General features: G+C 45.8%; 1 protein-coding gene and 1 long non-coding RNA gene across 3 annotated transcripts in view; both read right to left on the bottom strand.

The window, feature by feature from the left end:
• The window catches only part of LOC135824879 (uncharacterized), a 23762-nt gene extending 10545 nt beyond the window's left edge, over window positions 1–13217 (bottom strand). Inside the window, exons 1-5 of one of the 2 annotated variants that reach the window (XM_065337603.1) lie at window positions 12764–13217; window positions 12417–12513; window positions 8869–9060; window positions 3317–3442; window positions 749–865 (exon numbers count right to left, since the gene is read on the bottom strand). In XM_065337603.1, the coding sequence (XP_065193675.1) occupies window positions 749–865; window positions 3317–3442; window positions 8869–9060; window positions 12417–12507 (526 nt within the window). In that variant the 5' untranslated portion in view covers window positions 12508–12513; window positions 12764–13217. The remainder of the gene's footprint in view (window positions 1–748; window positions 866–3316; window positions 3443–8868; window positions 9061–12416; window positions 12514–12763) is intronic. The other variant, XM_065337602.1, reaches the window with a different exon arrangement.
• A 4697-nt stretch (window positions 13218–17914) lies between these two features.
• LOC135824616 (uncharacterized) lies at window positions 17915–18773 on the bottom strand. Its single transcript, XR_010554886.1, has 4 exons — window positions 18711–18773; window positions 18522–18603; window positions 18097–18151; window positions 17915–18005 (listed from the first exon to the last, which is right to left on the bottom strand). It is a non-coding gene; the product is annotated as an uncharacterized LOC135824616 (long non-coding RNA).
• Between the last annotated feature and the right edge of the window lie 409 nt (window positions 18774–19182).

Here is a 19182-nt window from a genome sequence, read left to right as displayed (position 1 = left end):
GTCATCTTTCCAAGATTCCTTTTGAGTCTCTCTCCCCTCTCCCGGGGAGACCCACGTGACCAGTTTTGGCAGTTTTGGCAGTGAGCAAGTACAAGTGTGTGTGTGTGTGTATATGTGTATGTGTGTGTCTGTGTGTGTGTGTGTGTGTGTGTGTGTGTGTGTGTGAGAGTTTGTGTGTGTATTAGGGGTGAAACGGTTCCATGTTTTTCATGTTCGGGTACCCTAATGCTGGCATAGTTTCCCATGGTTCGGGTATCGGTTCCATGCACTCGTTTCTGCAGACCGACAAAATGCGTTCGTGACAATTATTTTTTAGAAAACATTTTTTACGGGCAAGAACGAGACATCGGAGAGTCCATGGGAGAAGAAGATGACCAGGAGAACCCTTTGGAAGAGCGGTGATCGTAATGAAATCTTGAGTAGACTTGATGTGCACATGTATTGGAACGAGAACGAGATTTTTCGAGTTTCGGTTCGAAATTTGACGGAACGGGTACCTGATTTTTTTCAGCTGGCGGTTCCAAAACCGGTTCCTTACCCGAACCGTTTCATCCCTAGTGTGTATACATATATGTATGTGTACCGCCACTGGTGTGACATCATCGACGTGGTGGCATGACATCATTGATGTGGTGGTGTGACATCATCGCAGGGGCCTTGAGTGCACACAAGCTGCATTTTCCGGTGAAGTAAAGCCACTAATACATGCCATGCGAGGGAAAGAACAAGCACACGTCACATAACTCACCTTCTTCAATGCTGACAACGTTGCAGGTATAATTGTTCGCTCCATTTTCAAGGCAAGCTTCGTGATGGCTGCACACAAAGCCGAGAGTCTGGCATTGATCCACGCCCTTCTTGTACTCTACACCGTGCACCAGAAATATGCACAAAGAGGGGCAGTACGAATTCAGATACAGTGCTACCTTTATAATCCGATACCATTTGCGCTACGGAAGTTCTGCTGGATTAGGGAGGGTGCTGGATTAGAAAATCTGATTTATTGCTGAAATGTGCATGAAAGGGACATTTTGGTTGCTGACAATAACACTGGTTCATAGAAAGGGTGGTGGTTCATAAAGTGCTGGACTAGAGAGGAGTGACAGTACAAAGCTAGCAGCGAGTGGCGCAGACAACACCTGGCCGACGGGGCAACCTAGTTCCGCTTTGTTGTCAACCTGATACGGGAATCAGCCAACAGGAGTCAAAATGATGGGCCAATGCCACCCCACCCTAGTAGTATGTGATGGGCGGGTTCTGGAGCATTTTGACCTTTGAACTTTGGGTCAAATAAGGCAGACTGTGTCCGAAACCCCCAGGTCAAAGGTCAAAAATGCTCCAGAACCCGCCCGTCACATACTACTCACCCTCTCTGCTTTTCCTGTCTTCAAGTTTACCTTCCTTTCCGTTCTCTTTTCACTTTTTACCTTCGTCCGTCCCTCGCAAATAGCATAAAATTTAATAAAGATTAAAAAAACAGTACTCTGTACCCTCGAGGCAACAAACTGGATTAGTACAACCCATCCACTGTTCTGAATCCCTTCCCAAAACAGACCTTTCATTCCAACAAGCGTGTGGACAGCAACCTAGTCTAGCAACGCAGCGGTTCACATCTGTATGAGCAGGTACCGGTGCGTCTAGTATTAAAGCCCGTCTCGTATAGAAGCCTGTCTTGAATAGAAGCCTGATTTTCAAGATACACTGTCAGCACATAAACCTGGTTTCAGTTTCGACGTACATAGACATATTTCTATACCTGGTTTGAATAGAAGCCTGATGTGAACAGAAGCCTAGCCCTGACACTACAGGAAAAAAAGCCCGGCTTTCATATGCGACATTACAGTACAGTCGTCCCTCTCTAATCCGGCACCTTTTGCAGCAGCATTTTCTGCTGGGTAAACATGGGTGCTGGATTATCAAATCCTGCCCTCCAACCCGGCCCACATGTTAACATACATGTTTTGTCGCACGTCAAAAAGTAGGGATTTTCTGTGTCAATCCAAGTACTTAAAATAGTCTTTGTGGAATGCATGTCTTTAACATACACTTGCCGGGAATATTCTATGCACTGGCATAGGATACTCCCAGGTGTATGTTACATGTGTTGTGTATGTTACAATGGTCCCTGACAGTATGCGATGTACAACTGCTGGATTAGAAAATCGAATTATGTACAGTTTGAGTGATTTGTTGCAGAAAATCGCTGCTGGGGGCGGAATTCAAGTGCCGGATTAAAGCGTAGAAAATGAACTGAAAAGATCCGTTTTGCCAGATAGTGTGCTGGTTTGCAAGGGTGCTGAATAAACAAGTGCCGGATTAGAGAGGGACGACAGTATCATAGTTTTTATAACACTTTTTTCATACTGCTATTATTGTTTTAACTTGTAATTTTAGGCGCATTGAGGTTTCGGTGTCAGACGCTTGCTAGGTTTTCAGGTGCAAAGTAGAACTAGGTGACAAGCTTTCCGTGCACATGTAGTGCGTATTCTAGGGCCATTTAGGTGTTATTTAAATTAGGTGCCCGGTTTTTCTGCCGAAATTCCCGAAATTCAAGTTCTACCAAAAATAGCGTGCTACGAGGGGATTCAAAAAGGGTTCAAGCCTTTGCCACAAAGTCACACAATATGCCTTGAATTATGATGTTATTTTCCATTTTCCACTTCTTCCGCTTTAGGAGCTGCATCTGCGCCTTGAGCCTTGAAGGGTGGTGGCGTTCCTACGGATGCGGAAAACCCGGCTTCCAGCCGAGCCTCACGCAAACCGTGACATTTTTTCTTTTCTTTTTTTCCCCACATAATCACCACTCAACTGTACACATCATTTTTTTGCGAGAACTGTGGCAATACGCCCAGTGAGAAGGCAGATGTTGCTTGTGCTTCTGGCGAAGTAAAATGAAGCTAAACATCAACACAGCAGTTCCCAGCCAATGGAAGCAGTTGACTGTACACCCTGGGTATTGAGAGTTCAGACAGTGAACACACAGTCACACAGTCATGATGAAAGCCAACACAAAGAGGGAACAGAATACTTCCAAGTGAGCCCTGGTCCCATCCGATATGGCCAACCGGTTGAAAAAAGAAACTTAATGATGATCTAAACCCTACTCAGAAGTTGTTATGTTCGCCTCTAGCTCTGCGTGTCCGACTCACACTCTCAAACAACTCAAGGAATCCTGGAACAAACAACTGACTTCTTCATGAAACTCAAACGAATATTATGAGCTCACGGGCAGGGTTGCCCTGACCCGTGGCAAAGCGGTTTCCATGACTTCACGTAAACGTACACATCAGAAGTAAGCAAATACACAGAATCTTACCCACACAGCCCTTGCCATAAGGAAAGGAGCCATCTTTGCACATACACACATCGCTATTTTTTTGTGAGTCATAGTCGTATTTAACCCATTTGCGCGACGTGATCTTTTCAGGACAGGTGTCAAACCCTGGAGGAAAGGCCACGAGACATGAACACAAATCAGAACAAGCTTGAGGTGCAACGGGACAAAGGCTTGCTTTATTACTATAGACTCAGATGGAGTGCCAAGGATAAATTATAGAAAAGAAAAGGACCAATGAACTACAAGTGATTGTCAAGTAACTGGTGGTGTTAGTGGACATTTATAGCATAACTTGTAGTTCCTTGGTTCTTTTCTTATCTATACACTTATAATTAATTGTAATAATCACAATCTGCGAAAAAATAATCAATCATTATTTTGGTCGGTCAGTGTCGTGTTGTGTGTTATCGCATGAGCTGATTGTTTAGTATCTGGTGGTGTTAGTGGACAGTATAGCATAACTTGTAGTTCCTTGGTCTTTCTCTTTTGTATAAATTAAACCTTGGCTCTCCATCTGAGGCCATGACTGTAGTGTTTGGTCAGTTAATTGAACATTTAGGTATGATACAGATGCACAGAAGCACATGCCGAAAATTTTTGAAATTAGAGAAACTTGTAGTTCGAAGTTTGAAGAAGGGCTGAGGCTTCCTGCAGCTTCATCTGTGAAAAGAATTCGGGTGGACACGCCCATTCCCATAGCGCTGCATATCACATCCGAACCAGTTCCGTTATTTTACAACGTTTCGGCACTTGGCCATCGTCAGGTAATAACAATGAATACCGTGGAAGCCACACAAGAGCAGTACAAACGCAGAGTGTAGCGCCAAAAAAGATGCGAATTATGTCACCTAGTATGACAGAGAGAGAGAAGAGGCGCAACTAGCACATCACGGAGGAGAAGCAGCAGAAGGTAGCGCGCATTGTGCTCTGTGAATGGCGTTACGCAGAGTGTAGCGCCAAAAAATAAAATGATGCGAGTTATGTCACCTCTATACAGAGGGGGGGGGGGGGGAGAGAAGGTGCAACTGTGCACATCACGGAGAAGAAGAGCGCGCCGTTGTGCTCTACGAAGTGAGGGTACATGCCAAATAATTATGGTGTTAATTCTAGCACAGGATCTAGGAGGGGAGCACGGAGCCCCATGAGTCAATGCACTATGAGGTTAAAACTTCCATGCCAAACTGTTACCACCAGGGACGTGACGAGGCATCAGGAATAGAATGGTTTTGAGTGACCCGCCTCATATTATAATTATTCAGTGATATTGAAGTAGCAGCAGGGGAAGCTGAGAAAATTCACAACAAATCCCATCCGGTGCTTATGTTCACATGGGGCTAGCCTAGCCTGAGGCGCACATTGTGTCGCTCCGCCCTCGTTCCTCCTCTATGTGTCAAGGCTGCAAATCCGCTACAACCGAAAAAGAGAGGTCACCCAAAGGGGCCGTGTATCTCGTTTATATCCGGGGGACAGGATGTATGTATGCAGAAGAATGTTGTATATCAGCTGAAGTGCAAAGAATGTCCGGAACAATATGTTGGTGAGACTGGCCGCTTTCTGGAAACTCGCCTGGAAGAACATAATGGTGAGGCAAGACGCCAGGAACTCGACAAGCCATGGGGCCAACATTTTCGCACCACTCACCCTGGATGTAAGCTTAACTATGGGCAAAGTGCATTCTCTGCAGTTGAAGTAATAGGAAGAGAGCCTGATCGAGCCCGTCGCAAACTGCGCGAGGCGATTGAGATTCGTGATGCCAAGCCCCATGTGAACATAAGCACCGGATGGGATTTGTTGTGAATTTTCTCAGCTTCCCCTGCTGCTACTTCAATATCACTTAATAATTATAATATGAGGCGGGTCACTCAAAACCATTCTATTCCTGATGCCTCGTCGCGTCCCTGGTGGTAACAGTTTGGCATGGAAGTTTTAACCTCATAGTGCATTGACTCATGGGGCTCCGTGCTCCCCTCCTAGATCCTGTGCTAGAATTAACACCATAATTATTTGGCATGTACCCTCACTTTGTAGAGCACAACAGCGCGCTCTTCTTCTCCATGATGTGCACAGTTGCACCTTCTCTCCCCCCCCCCCCCTCTGTATAGAGGTGACATAACTCGCATCATTTTATTTTTTGGCGCTACACTCTGCGTAACGCCATTCACAGAGCACAATGCGCGTTACCTTCTGCTGCTTCTCCTCCGTGATGTGCTAGTTGCGCCTTTTTTCTCTCTCTGTCATACTAGGTGACATAATTCGCATCTTTTTTGGCGCTACACTCTGCGTATATACTGCTCTTGTGTGGCTTCCATGGTATTCATTGTTATTACCTGACGATGGCCAAGTGCCGAAACGTTGTAAAATAACGGAACTGGTTCGGATGTGATTTGTAGTTCGAAACTCGGGTATTGAGCCAATAATAAATGTAGAAAAGAAAAAGGACATATGGATACGGGTTAAGGCCATGGTAAAAAATAAAGTTGACTCTCAGGTCATGAGCCTGTGAAAATCGGTGCGAGCGAGCGATTTTTTATTTTATTTCCCACAATTTTTTTATTTCCAAAGATAGGGTCACACATATGTACGTCACATGTTCATATAATTATTTTTTATTCAGGCCAGGGAGTAGTAAAATACCGGTATTTTACTACTCCCTGATTCATGCCTTTCGCATTGACCAATTTCATGCGCGCATATGCATGCATAGAAATAAAAAAATCGTCGGTGCGCCACCAAAAATCGGTGCGCGCGTACTTGAGAATCAAAGATAATTTTTACCATGGCCTAAGAGTAACTCTCCACCACTATAACTATATAGTATATACAGTCAGAAAGTGCAACAACTAGGCACAAAACTGACAGAGTAGTGAGACATTCGACGTCCTGACACCTAGCTTCAACACATCTCCGTAGCGCTAACCGACAGGCTTCCAACTCGGAAAGTTCAAGTTTATGGAGAGACCAAAGAAGGGAAGGTACGCGCAACGAAAATGAGCACAAGCTACAGTCCCAACGGAACGAAGAATGGCGATTGTTACTGGACGATGACGAGACCAGTAGGATACTTGACAAAACTGTCAACTACAATTCGAAGCAGCAAAGCAGCACACCACCCAACTTGGGTGGCTCAGAAATATCAAAGATAAGTGCAGAAGCAGATCATCTGGTAAAAGGAGAGCGAGCGCTCTCGCGCGCCTTCGCTCTCCATATTTTCTTTTAGGGCGCACTTTTCGTCGCGCGCCTTGAGAATTCGAGCACATCCGCATCACTATGAAGTTCTGAAAACACTCAAATATTTCGTAACTCGGCTTTCCCTGAACGGAATCGAGTAGTCGAAAGATCTATTCGCATTAGAAAGTTCTCAGCTGTCGGCTCCAACAAATCGAAAGTCGATCCGAGGTCCAATAGTGTAGCATGGCTACTTTATGACACGTAATTTGTATACGCATAAATAGTACACCGTAGGAATGCATGGATAGGCTGTGCGCATACTCGCACTGCCTTGTCTTCTTCTTCTCCTTGTGTGAGACAATGAACGAATATTGATAACAACTTACGTAACAACAAGTATGTGTTTTGAGTGCTGAGACTGAGAGTATACGAGTTACAATGGTGGCAGCGGTGGGATTCGAACCCACGCCTCTGGAGAGACTGGACGGCACTCGCAAGGTATTATACGTACCGTTGCAAATTTTCACTTCCGCACACATGATTTTGACATGAAGGATTTCACCCTGTTGCGTGACAGTCCGGGCATGCATAGACCTGTGTACGTGTGACGCCAGGTACAGGTCTCTAGCCGTCAGCTACAGAAGTTCAGAACAAAGCCTCAAAGGAGCGCTCTACGATGAATACTCCAAAAATACCATAGATTTTAGCGAATTGTCTCAATTTCCGCGTGTCATTGTCCCTGATGAAGGGAAACTAAAGTTGTGGTCCGAACAGCTTTCATTTGTAGTGCGTACGGCGATTTTCCAGAACAAATTTGGCAGCTATTGGGTATTGAATCCGATTGGGGTATGGCAAGATGTTGAAAAAACCCGTATTGTGCTCGCCTTGGATAGATGAGGCGAGCGACTTTTTTTTTGGGGGGGGGGTGGAGGGTGATGGGGACCGCTCTCCGACCACTCTCCTTGAGAGGATAGCGAGAGTGATTGTTCACTCTCCTGGATTTTTCTTACACGAAGGTCTGAGAAGGGGGAAGCTTTGCGAAAACGAATTGTACAAGCCGAAAGCCAAACTTCTACAGTACTCCTCATTAGGCTTGTCCACAAAATGTTTTCAATTATTTTTGAATTTTGGTTGGATTTTCGCACTTTGAGTTTTTTTGGAATTTTGGCCCCATCAGGATTGAATTTTGGCCGTTTTTGGAGAACGACAGTGATGTCACATCAGGAGAGTACATGTGCTGCTCAATATATTACCAAGTTTGACATGTGAAAACAGTACTTTCAAATACAGTTGAACATCGATTATCCGACCACCTCTGGGCAGACAACTGTCAGGCGGTGTTCAGATAAGGCAAATGTTCCGGATAAGAAAAAACTGTCACTCACACACTTTCAGTGGTTATTACTAGCCGCACGACCTTTTTACTTCAAAATTTTCGTATTTTTTGAATGGCTCACTACATGCACAGTGCGTACTCTACGGCACGTGCGCCCAAAAAAACTGTTACGGATAATCGAATTGTCGGATAGTCGATGTGCGGATAATCGATGTTCAACTGTACACACACCTTTGACCTTTGCCCTTTTGACACCCATCCCCGAATTTGGAGGCACACAGACACACATGATAAGCAGTTTGTGTTTTTTTTTGTTTTTTTTCGAACTATTGGGTACGAGTACTGTAAAAACCATGGCAACGGATCGAATTTGTTCTGCATTTTGGGGGATTTTTTGAATTTTCTTAAAACATTTTGACCGTTTTTTTCGCTTTTTGAATTTTAATTCTGGACAAAATAATTCGCATGATGTGGCCACCCTTACTCCTCATGCATGACATTCTGCATGACGTCATGCATGGCATCATGCATGACATCATGCATGACATTATGATAGACTATTTGACTATTATGGACTAGTTGACTACAAAACAACCATAACCGTGAACCTTCCGAGTTGGAAGGCTGTCGGCTGTCCAGGTACCTAAATTTAGATAACGACACACACACACACATACACACACACATACTACTACTACTACTACTACTACTACTACTACTATGTACAGCTACCCTATCGGGCCACGCCGCTCCCAGAAGCGGGAGACAACGACAAGAAGAGAGAAGAGAAGAGAGAGAAATCGCAAAGACACATACACACACACACACACACACATGCACACACACACACACATACACATACACACACACACACATACACACACACACATGCACACACACATGCACAAACATGCACACACATACACACGCACACACACACGCACATGCACACACACACACATACACACGTACACACACACACACACACTTACACACACACACACAGACACGCACAAATGAAACTTACATTGGGGAACGCACGGCATTTCTGGAACAGGGTTCCATCTTCCATCGGCTTGACATACTGTAGTGGCAACTGGTATGTATCCCTCATTGCAAATTGGAGTTACAAGGATAGGGTTAGACAGCTGCTTTCCAGAGAGTGTCCTAGGGAAGTATCCATTGTCAATTGCCTGCTTCTGGCACTGTACCTTATCGCCTGGCAAAAGAAAACAGTCACAGATAAATGGGTATGCAACACACATCAGGCCAAACCGGAAAAAGTCGGTTCTGAACACCTTCTTCTTCTTTTGCATGTACATTTCACATTCACATTTCTCTCCAACGTTCGTTACTTTTGTAATAAAGCATGGTTATCGCACAGTTAGTCCTCTTGATTGCGATAAAAAAAGTCTTTCGTTCCAGCTGACCCGATCGGCCGTGTTTTTCAGCACCGACTGAAACGCTTTCCACGTGCAGACGGTATTAACTAGCATTAACACGTGATCTTAAGAGAACGTTCTTTGGGCAAAGTACAGCGGCATTGACACTCACATTGTGTTTGAAGAGGCTAGCATCACGATTGCGAACGCCTACAATATCATGTTCTACATTTTTCAGCTGGTTGGTCCTGGTCAGGGTATGTTCTTGACGCTACCACTATGCATACTGTGGAGCAGGAAATTTTCGGACGGAATTTATTTTCGCACGATTTCGTACACGGGCCTCTTTTGCACTAAAATTAATTCCGTTCTGAAATTTGTCCCTGTGAAGTTATGTACACTATGCATGCGAACACGTGCATTTAGCATGCAGCACTGTACGAAAATAAAATCCGTGCGAAAGGTCGAAAATTGGCTTTGTCCGAAAATATTTCCGTCCGAAAATTTCCTGCTATACAGTACATTACATCTGGAAACAAAAAAGGAAACCTGACCTATCGACCGCTGACATTTTGGCCATGTTAACTTACCCGAAACGAAGACATTGTTCAGTTCGGCCTCACACGGTACGTTTGCCACTCGAAGGTCTTCTATAATATGGGGTTAGTGTGTGCATAATTTACCCATACATGAGCAAATTGCCATTTATGGGTAAATGGGTAAATTTCAGTTCTGAAATGGTTTAGTCAGGGTTTGATGGTGAAATTTTTCCTGCTGGTGCCCCTAGACCTGTGGAGTGCACTGAAAAATTCGCCGTTTTAGAATTAAAGAGTAGTGTTGTAACGATCTCACCGGGTACTCGTTAGCTCGCTCGCCAGAAACACGGCTATTTTGTGCAGCCAGCTCGTTTGCACTAACGAGCACCGTACACCGTGCTCCGTACACATGGCAGTACATATCGACCGGGGAGTCGTAAATATTTTATGACTCCCTGGTCGATCGAGAGTCCAGTCCCGCCAAAGTGAAAATCACTCGCAGTTACAGTGACTGTATGCGTGAATGACACTGAGATGTTTCAGTTGTCCCTGCAGCTTTGGTGGACTCCACTGATGTCTTGTTCCCTATCTGCTGACCTGTCGCAGGACATGCTTACGCCCTCTCTCCATTCGAGTAAAAATTACGCTTGGTCGTTTGGAAGTTTTCTCCCGCAATGCAGCGAAGAACAGGGCTACTTGCATCTTTGCGAAACGGTCTATTCTTACAAAGGCTACTCAACGACGGCGCTGTAAAGACATCCCCGGCACCAAACAGCAGTCCGACGTGAAGCAGCAGCAACCTCAAATGCCGGCGGTGATAATTTGAACCTGCTGAATTGAAAAAAATCGAACTTATGAAAAATATTTGAAAAAATCATATTTGCTACATCGATGAAACTCGTTAGCTCGCTCGATAGCTTGCTCGTTAGTGGAACTGTTCACCCGTTTCTTATAGATACGCTCGTTCCAACACTATAATAAAGAACACCTCATCGGTGGCTCTCGAAATGGTTGCTATTAAAACAGAGAGGGTGGGTTTAACCTTTTGAGCACGCGTGACGTTCTGACACGTCATGACCACTGCCACTGTGACACGCGTGACGTTCTAGAACGTCACGAGTCAGTACGGAACTACATCGATTCCGCGTTTCTTCCGTGACGTGGCGTCGAGCTGTACCGCTGCACAGAGGACTCCTAGGATGTACGAATACAATAAAAAAATGCGAGTCGCTCCGTAAGTTTGAACTGGAGTTACATGCGCGTGCATACATTTCAAAATACCAATTTCGCGTAAAACTACCTTTCTGAAAACGGTCATAGCTTTTGTAATTTTTGTTGCATTTCTAAAACAAAAACAGTTCTGTGTTCAGGATACATGAAAGAATCATTTGAAATCAAGTTTGCTCACATAGAGTGAATTAAATTTTTTACTGCGTGGCAGAGGTTTTCAATGGGCCCGGGCTCAAAAGGCTAATGGGACGTATGCATCCATTTCCCGCCATCAGGTTTTGCAAGTCCACTACAACCGTACACACTGTGATACCAGCTCTGCATAAAAGGTCATGAACTTTGTGAGGTCACATACTTAAATGTACTATAGCGGGTTGTACCTGCCAAGTATGGGGTAACTTGCCCCGCAAAAAGGTGACGGCCATCTTAGGGCATGTTTGATTGGTAAGGATCGGGATCAGGATCCAGATCTCAGATCCATTGGATCCTTCAGACTCAACTGAACACTTTATTTTGGACCTTGACTGTTGCCATGTTGACAATGGCACTCGCAAATCACCCAAAAGGGTGAACGTCGTATACGCGTACTCATCGCCTCCGTCGTACAAAAAGTCAACAAGCTCTATCTCCATCCACGTGTGCGTATCACAATGTGTACAAAAATGATTTTAAACACACGGCGAGGAGACAATAATTTGATAACCGCAATCAATAAAACTAGCTGAACCGACATTTGTGTACTTTATTCATGCAATGTAAAAACGGTGGAGACGATGTGCAATAAAACGATGAAAATAGATTTTCTATAATAGTTCAATTTTTGTTTCAGTGTCCTTTAGTACAACGACGATTCCTGATGAGTGTTGTACGAAAACTTGTTTGAATCCATATTTTTTCCCTACACCACTTCTTCATATTTTCATCGTTTTATTGCACATCGTCTCCACCGTTTTTACATTGCATGAATAAAGTACACAAATGTCGGTTCAGCTAGTTTTATTGATTGCGGTTATCACAATGATTTTTACCCGCCATATACGCACAAAGGTCACATTTGGATCCGGTCAACCCTGCTCCCCGAGGTGGGTTGACTGGATCCAAATCCGAAGGATCCGGATCCAGATTCGACCAATCGAAAGGGTGCAAATCCAGTGGATTCGGTGGATCGGGATCCCGATCCTATCAAACGAACATGCCCTTAGATGCATACATCCCACTAAGAAAACACTCAGAGAGACGTCGCATGGTTAGTTCACCCCTCAACAAATCATAAGGAACAAGATGCAGAGGCTGAGCACTTCGTACCCCATCACCACTCCTATGTTCATAGGCCCTTCAATGTCCTCTGTATCATCATAGTCCTTTTGATTTGTTGGCTTGTGGAATTTGTAAAAAAAGTAAAAGAGTGGTAAAAAGTCAATACTTACCCCATGGCAAGGGTGGTTCGGGCCAGTGAGGCACGGTTTTTCCGGCCGTCAGGGTTGCCAGTGACAAGCAGATGATGGGCCACAAAGCCATGCTTATCTGCAGTGAACACACGAACAATGCAAGACGAAGGGAACGTTCCCCACGGTCGGAGTAGCCCTGCCATCTAGCCCCTGCTCTCCCCCGATCCCACCCCGGACACGTGACTCGAAGCTAGAGTTGCCTCAAGATCTAAGTCAGCAGTGCACACGACATTTCCGTCTGGCGTCCTGTGTGACTGACAGCGGGGGCGACAACACCAGCTCCACTCGAGCCCAACACTGAAACCATTCGATTAAAATTCACGTACTGTGCAACGAGCGAAACTTCTCCAAGCAGGTTGTGTTTCTCAACACAATTGTAAACCGGTGTGAACGCAGATGTGCAAACTAGACACCACTTTACTGTACATGTACAATGCTAAAACCTCTTACCGAGATTGGTCGGCAGACCTTCTTCTAGCTGTGCTGGTCAAAAACTGAGGGAGCTTTCCCCTCTGGAAGGAGATGTTTGCTTCCGGAGCTGTGCGTACAGAGAAGGGGGCGCTGCAGAGGGACGTTGCGCAGCCCCACGCGATGCCACTGCGACCTTGTCAAGAACGGGAGCGCTTTCGGCCCTGCACTGGGAGTTCAGCGTTCTGGGGGCGGTACGCACACGGAGGAGGACGCCGCAAAGGGACGTCGCCGAGCCCTTCAACGACGCTGTTACACAACTATCGCTTGGACTGGACTTTATGCAGACCTGCACTCCCAAGCCGGTACCCTTTTAGTCAAAATCAGAAAACCAATAACTGACGTAGCTGGCAAACAGGTCAATGGTCGCTGGCAGAGTACGCGCTTTACTTCAAACACTACAGAATAAAGTACACATGGCAAAGCAGTTGACGACAGTGTACAGTCTGAGACTTTATTACAAAGCACGAAGAAGTGTAAAAACAACAAATAGTTGAGAACCCGTACATGGGCCTGCTCGTGTACTCTTGCTCTAAGTCCGAGGGTAAGCATTATTTGGGGGCCAGTGGATATTATGTGCAGTGTTGGAAGTCCATTTAGTTGACGGCCCTTTCGAGATCTGCTGCGTACCTCGGCCAGCATGCATTGCTTGTGAACACGGCGCCGAAATCGCCTCCTCTATAATATGAACGGTACACAGTGCACCGGATATAGACGACAAAATCTCTGATTATGTACTGTACATTGTACAAATTTTCGTTTGGAATGAGCTTTCGCTATAATATTAATAATGTATTCGCTAGGGGGCACGAAATCCCAAAACTAATAATTATTACCCGTATAAAAACCGCTCTGTGAGCGGTTCTGAAAAAACCTCTACTGGTGCAGCCCCGTCGTAAAAGTAAGAAATTATAACTGGCGCATTGTCCTCCCAAATGTGAGCTGATCCACCTAAATCGCGATTGACGGGACCCGAACGCACCAGTAGTACGAGGTTCCTACCTGTGGATGCAGCTGGGGACGCTGGTCCGGACCATAGCCAAAGCCCGGGCAAAGGTGGGCTTCGGGATACTGTAAAAGTGTTGTATGGTAACTTGATCAGCGACGGCGCCGGCCCATTGCTGTGATCCTGTGCCCTCCCGACCTCGTGCTACTGGTGCGTTCGGGTCCCGTCAATCGCGATTTAGGTGGATCAGCTCACATTTGGGAGGACAATGCGCCAGTTCTAATTTCTCACTTTTACGACGGGGCTGCACCAGTAGAGGTTTTTCAGAACCGCTCACAGAGCGGTTTTTATACGGGTAATTTCAGTTCTTTTTCTGTTCCCTCCCCCACCCCGGCCCAGCTCCGAACATAAACATGGTGAGCACGCGCGCGATGCACTGTATGTAGCCATGCGACTGCAATAGCACACTGATACATTCCAGCCCTCCCCACCTCGCTACCCCGCACACAGACACATTGTGACAAACACGCAAATGCACATGGCCAGCGCGCGCACACACACACACACACACACACACACACACACACACACACACACACACACACACACACACACACACACACACACACACACACACACACACACACACACACACACACACACGACCCAAACAGGAAATTCTCGATGAACATTGTATAATGCCATGCAAAGCAGTGGCCACCATACTTCAGGAAGTCAGTTGTGAAACAAAAATAATTCAGCTACAATGCGTAGGTAAGCTGGCGGCCAAAGCACAACATTGCAAACCGTGATGACATTTGCCTAAGGATTGCAGTTTGCAGACCACACCATGGAAGCAGTGAATACAGAATGATTGTAATATCATACACAGACAAGCAAAGAAGTGGCCACCATACACCAGAAACTTGCAGAAAGTCACATATCCAACAGATAGAGAAATGAACAGCCTCTGGTACAGCCCACACAAAACCAAGCTGACCTGATACTTGTCCGAAGATCGTAAGTGGCAGATCCTTTTCAACGATAGCATGCAGGTGTACGTTACACGCATGGACAAAATCTGACCGTGTCACTGACTCACCGGAATATACATTGTCATCACATGCATACTCCACAAGTTACACACATGCACAGTAGAAGCACAATGAAAGCAATGGAAAAATATGAAGGGATTGCTGAAGCTTCTTCACACTTCAAGTTCAGACTTCGATGTGGTCGTCACGGGATGATATACCTGCAAGATACAAGTGACGCAGAAAGAAAGCATAAGGTCGTGAGGTAGGCTATGAGACACCACAAATGGGCCACCTACATCTATGTTCAGGGCTGGTGTACACACACACCCACGCAGAATTATCATAATCGAGAATTTCCCAAACTGAGAAGTGCAATGAAATCCACTTGCATGCACAGGAGCAATTTTTGCAGTATGTTTCTGAACATTCAAGCGATGCCAACGCGAATCCCGCGAATTATTATTTATTTTTTATGCGCAGCTCGGGAATACACCTGTTGGCAATGGGTTACATTCCCATTGGAATTTCCATTCACGTGGGATTCACAGAAGCAATTTGGCAGTGTGCTGCGCAATGCGACACGACCTGCGATTCTGCGTGCGATGCAAACTCGCACAAAATACCATTCACAGAATCATGACAAGACGGCAGCGATGCAACAGCGCCTTGCTGACGCGCCTCAAGTCAAAGCTCAATGAGAATGCGTTTGTCGGTTACAACTGGTACAGATGTACAAGCAATTTCTGAAAATGCTCCTGTGAATCCTGCTTTAAGCAGTGCAGGAATGTCCCTCCTCCGCTCTCCCCCCCCCCCCTCCCCTCCACACCCTCAGGGAACTTGGCAAGGAAGGGTGGTCTTCGCGGTTCCCAACATCTATTTGCAGTTTCTCGTCTCCATGATGTCTTTTCAATGGGGATTTGTACGTACTATAAAAGCAAGCCTAAAATGAACAGCACAATTGCTGTTCCCCCACTGGTGAGGATGCGTTCCACAGCTATCCTGACAAGATATTCCGGGAAGCGGTGCTGAGTGCAATGCATTGTGAAGCTGAAAAAGCTGACCAAGGGCATCTAACGTCTAGTAGGGTAAAGGAAGTGCTTCTTTGCCCACGAACTACCATCCAATTTCACTGCTCCATCCCATCAGCCGCCTCTTCGAATCCCGCATAGCCCATCAGCTGAACAGCTTTCTTTACCGTAATTGCATAATTTCGCCCAGTCAATTTGCTTACGTTCCACAACGATCAGCTACGGATCAACTCATTCTTTTGACCCATCAGATTGCCCGTCTCTCTGATAGAGGCCAGAGATTTGACTGTGCATTTCTCGACTTCCAGAAAGCGTTTGATAAAGTACATCATCCTACGCTCCTGCGCCACATGAATGCATTCATGGCACCAGAGGCACACGCCTGGTTTGGGTCCTACTTGCTTGACCGTAGTCTAAATGTGAAGCTGGATGGAACTCACTCTTCTCAATATATGCTAAACTGTGGTGTTCCCCAGGGTTCGTACCTTGCCCCTCCGCTTTTTTCTTTTGTATATCAATTCCCTGCCTGACATAGTAAACCACACCTCACCCTTTCTCTTTGCTGATGATGTCACTCTTCTAAATGCTCATAATGTATCCCTCTCCTTAGATGAGAACATGTCCCACCTCCAGCAGGATCTGGCCAGCTGCCAGAATTGGGCTCAGAATATCCATGGGAAATTTTCTCCAGAAAAAACTTTCATCTTTTCGAATCATGACATTCCTGACTCCTCCTCTGTTTTAATGGACGGCGTTCCTATTGCCTTTGGACGTTCTGCTAAGCATCTCGGCGTACAGCTCAGTGATGGTTTGAAGTTCCATGACCACTTCCACACCATCTTCAGGAAGTTTCAGCAATGCGTCAACCTGTTATGTTTCATGGGCAGACATTTACCATCGTCCCATATTCTCCTCTTGTATACTTAGTCTTATGTGCGTCCGGCAATTGAATATGCCATTCCTGTCTGGTCATTTAGGATCACATCCGCTCAGTTAGAGTCCCTTGATGTACTCCAGGCTAAGGTTTGCCGGCGACTCCTGAAGTCTGCAAAAATAACCTTTGATATCTATGAATCAAATCCAATTTGAATAGATTGTGTCACTTAGAATCTCTGCAATTTCGCCGTATCTTTATTTCTCTTGTGGTTTTATTTAAGTACATCAATTTTCACCCAGAATATCTCTCTCGCTTTGCGATAACCATATCACGTAGTGCCCGTAGGCCCAAAAAGCTCATTTTTAACTCACATGGTCGTATTTTTTCATCCCTTTTCCTACAGAAAACTGGTTCTCTTTGGAATTGTCTTCCACCCCGATTGACAACTTTAGATTCCCCATCTGAATTCAAGCGTCATTTACGTATTCACATTGCTAAGTATCAGTTCGACTGCACTGGTGCACCTTTGATGTGCAATCATTGATATACATGCTTGTTCTTTTCTTTTCTGTCTTACTTTCTTTCCTTGTGTTTCTTATTATTCCTTTTTAAAACCAACATTTCACACTCACTTTACGCACTTTCTCTCGCATCCATAACTATGTTACTAGTACATACACAAATAGGAGATCTCCCAGATAGGCGTTAGCCTTTGGGTAATCCTGAAATAAAGATTATTATATTATATTACAAGCAAGGCCGGTCCTGGAAGCTCGAGGTGGAGTGCTCAATGTACGAATGTACAGAGCAGTATACACACACAACAGAGGCGAAAGGCTGTGTTAGCTGTAACTTAAAGTTTCACGCATCGGAGCGATCATCAGACAGCAGCATTCACGAATGCTGCTGTCTGATGATCGCTCCGATGCGTGAAACTTTAAGTTACAGCTAACACAGCCTTTCGCCTCTGTTGTGTGTGTTATATTATTATTATAAACTTCAATTGTAGTTCGCCAGCTGACTACTTTCAGACTCCATGTAGGTCCGAGTACATCTGGCTTAAAAGTTGAAAACAACGGCGCACGCACATAAGCAACGGCCACCTTACCTGTGCTGTAGCAGTACTTCCGAGTTCCCGTATGGGAGTTCCCTCAATGTGTGTGCAATAGCAGCCTCATCGGACCAGTTCAATGCGACGCGGACAGTCCGACACTGAGGAGGACATTGAAGAAGTCAGAGACAGGAAGAATGGTTGATTTACAACTCAACTAGCAAGGCTGCACACCCACGAAGTTCCACTCACCATTGTGCCGTCCTTCTTGGAATGCAGAAATAACGCTTCTTCTCGAGAACGCAGCCTGTGACAGAGAAAAAGGAAGGAGCATCGCCATCGGCATTGGTCCTCTGCTATCACCGATTGCCGAGTTGCACAGTTCACTCTAACAAGACTGAGGACGTTGAAGAACTCCCCATCCATACCATCATTGGAGTAAGAGGAAATGTCAGACAAGTTGCCTAGTTCCACCCAGCATTCCTGGATGCCAGGATGTGCTGCCCCCCGCCCCTCTCTTCTACTGCCAGCAGCCTGGAAAGGGCAACATATGTGACAGCGTTCACCAGTGCAGTCGGAGGAGAACATAGGAGAAGGCAAAAAAGGGCAACACACATGAACCCCTTATAAACAAGCAGTGGCAACTCTAGCACCAGTGATGTTGGACTTACGTGTACATCCCAGCCATTGCCGCCGGATTCAGCGGCTTCTTCTTCTTCGTCTCCCATCTTGGAAGCACTCCTTCCCGTAAGTTCAGTCCTGGGAGTACAGTTGAAGGAGGACGTCGGAAAAGGCAAAAAGGCAACACATAGGATTCCCTTATAAGCAAGCAGTGGCAACTCTAGCACCAGCAATGTTGGACTTACATCCCAGCCATTGCCGCCGGATTCCCACGCTTCTTCTTCGTCGTCTTCCAGTTCTTAGGTTCCATCTTGCAAATGCTCCTTCCCGTAAGTGCAGTCCCGGCCTGGCCGGGAGCTGGGTGGATGCGCAGTATAGTACATTGACGATGGCGGAGATGGAGCAGGTCAGGGAGCTGGCTAGGGGTCCGAGAGCAGATTGCGGCCAAATTCGGGACGATCCCGGACGCCAGTCAGTATGAAGTAGCGAATTGCGGACTGCCACGTAGATTGGGGTCGCGGGGTCATAATCCATGGGCACTACTCGTACGTTGCTCCAAAAAGGGCGCTGCACTGTTCCACAGTTGCTGTTAGCGATCGCCAAAGGCACTTGGTAGGCCGGTAATTGGGTCACGTGTCAACAAAGTGTCAACAACGTGTCGACCACGTGTCTTTAGCGGTACACTAATTTTGGTGTCCCCAAACTAAAAACATCGAG

Source organism: Sycon ciliatum, chromosome 9 (assembly GCF_964019385.1).
Source record: "Sycon ciliatum chromosome 9, ocSycCili1.1, whole genome shotgun sequence".
Classification (NCBI taxonomy): Eukaryota; Metazoa; Porifera; class Calcarea; order Leucosolenida; family Sycettidae; genus Sycon; species Sycon ciliatum.
The sequence above is the reverse complement of the archived record's forward strand: the minus strand, read 5'-3'. Positions and strand labels throughout refer to the sequence as shown.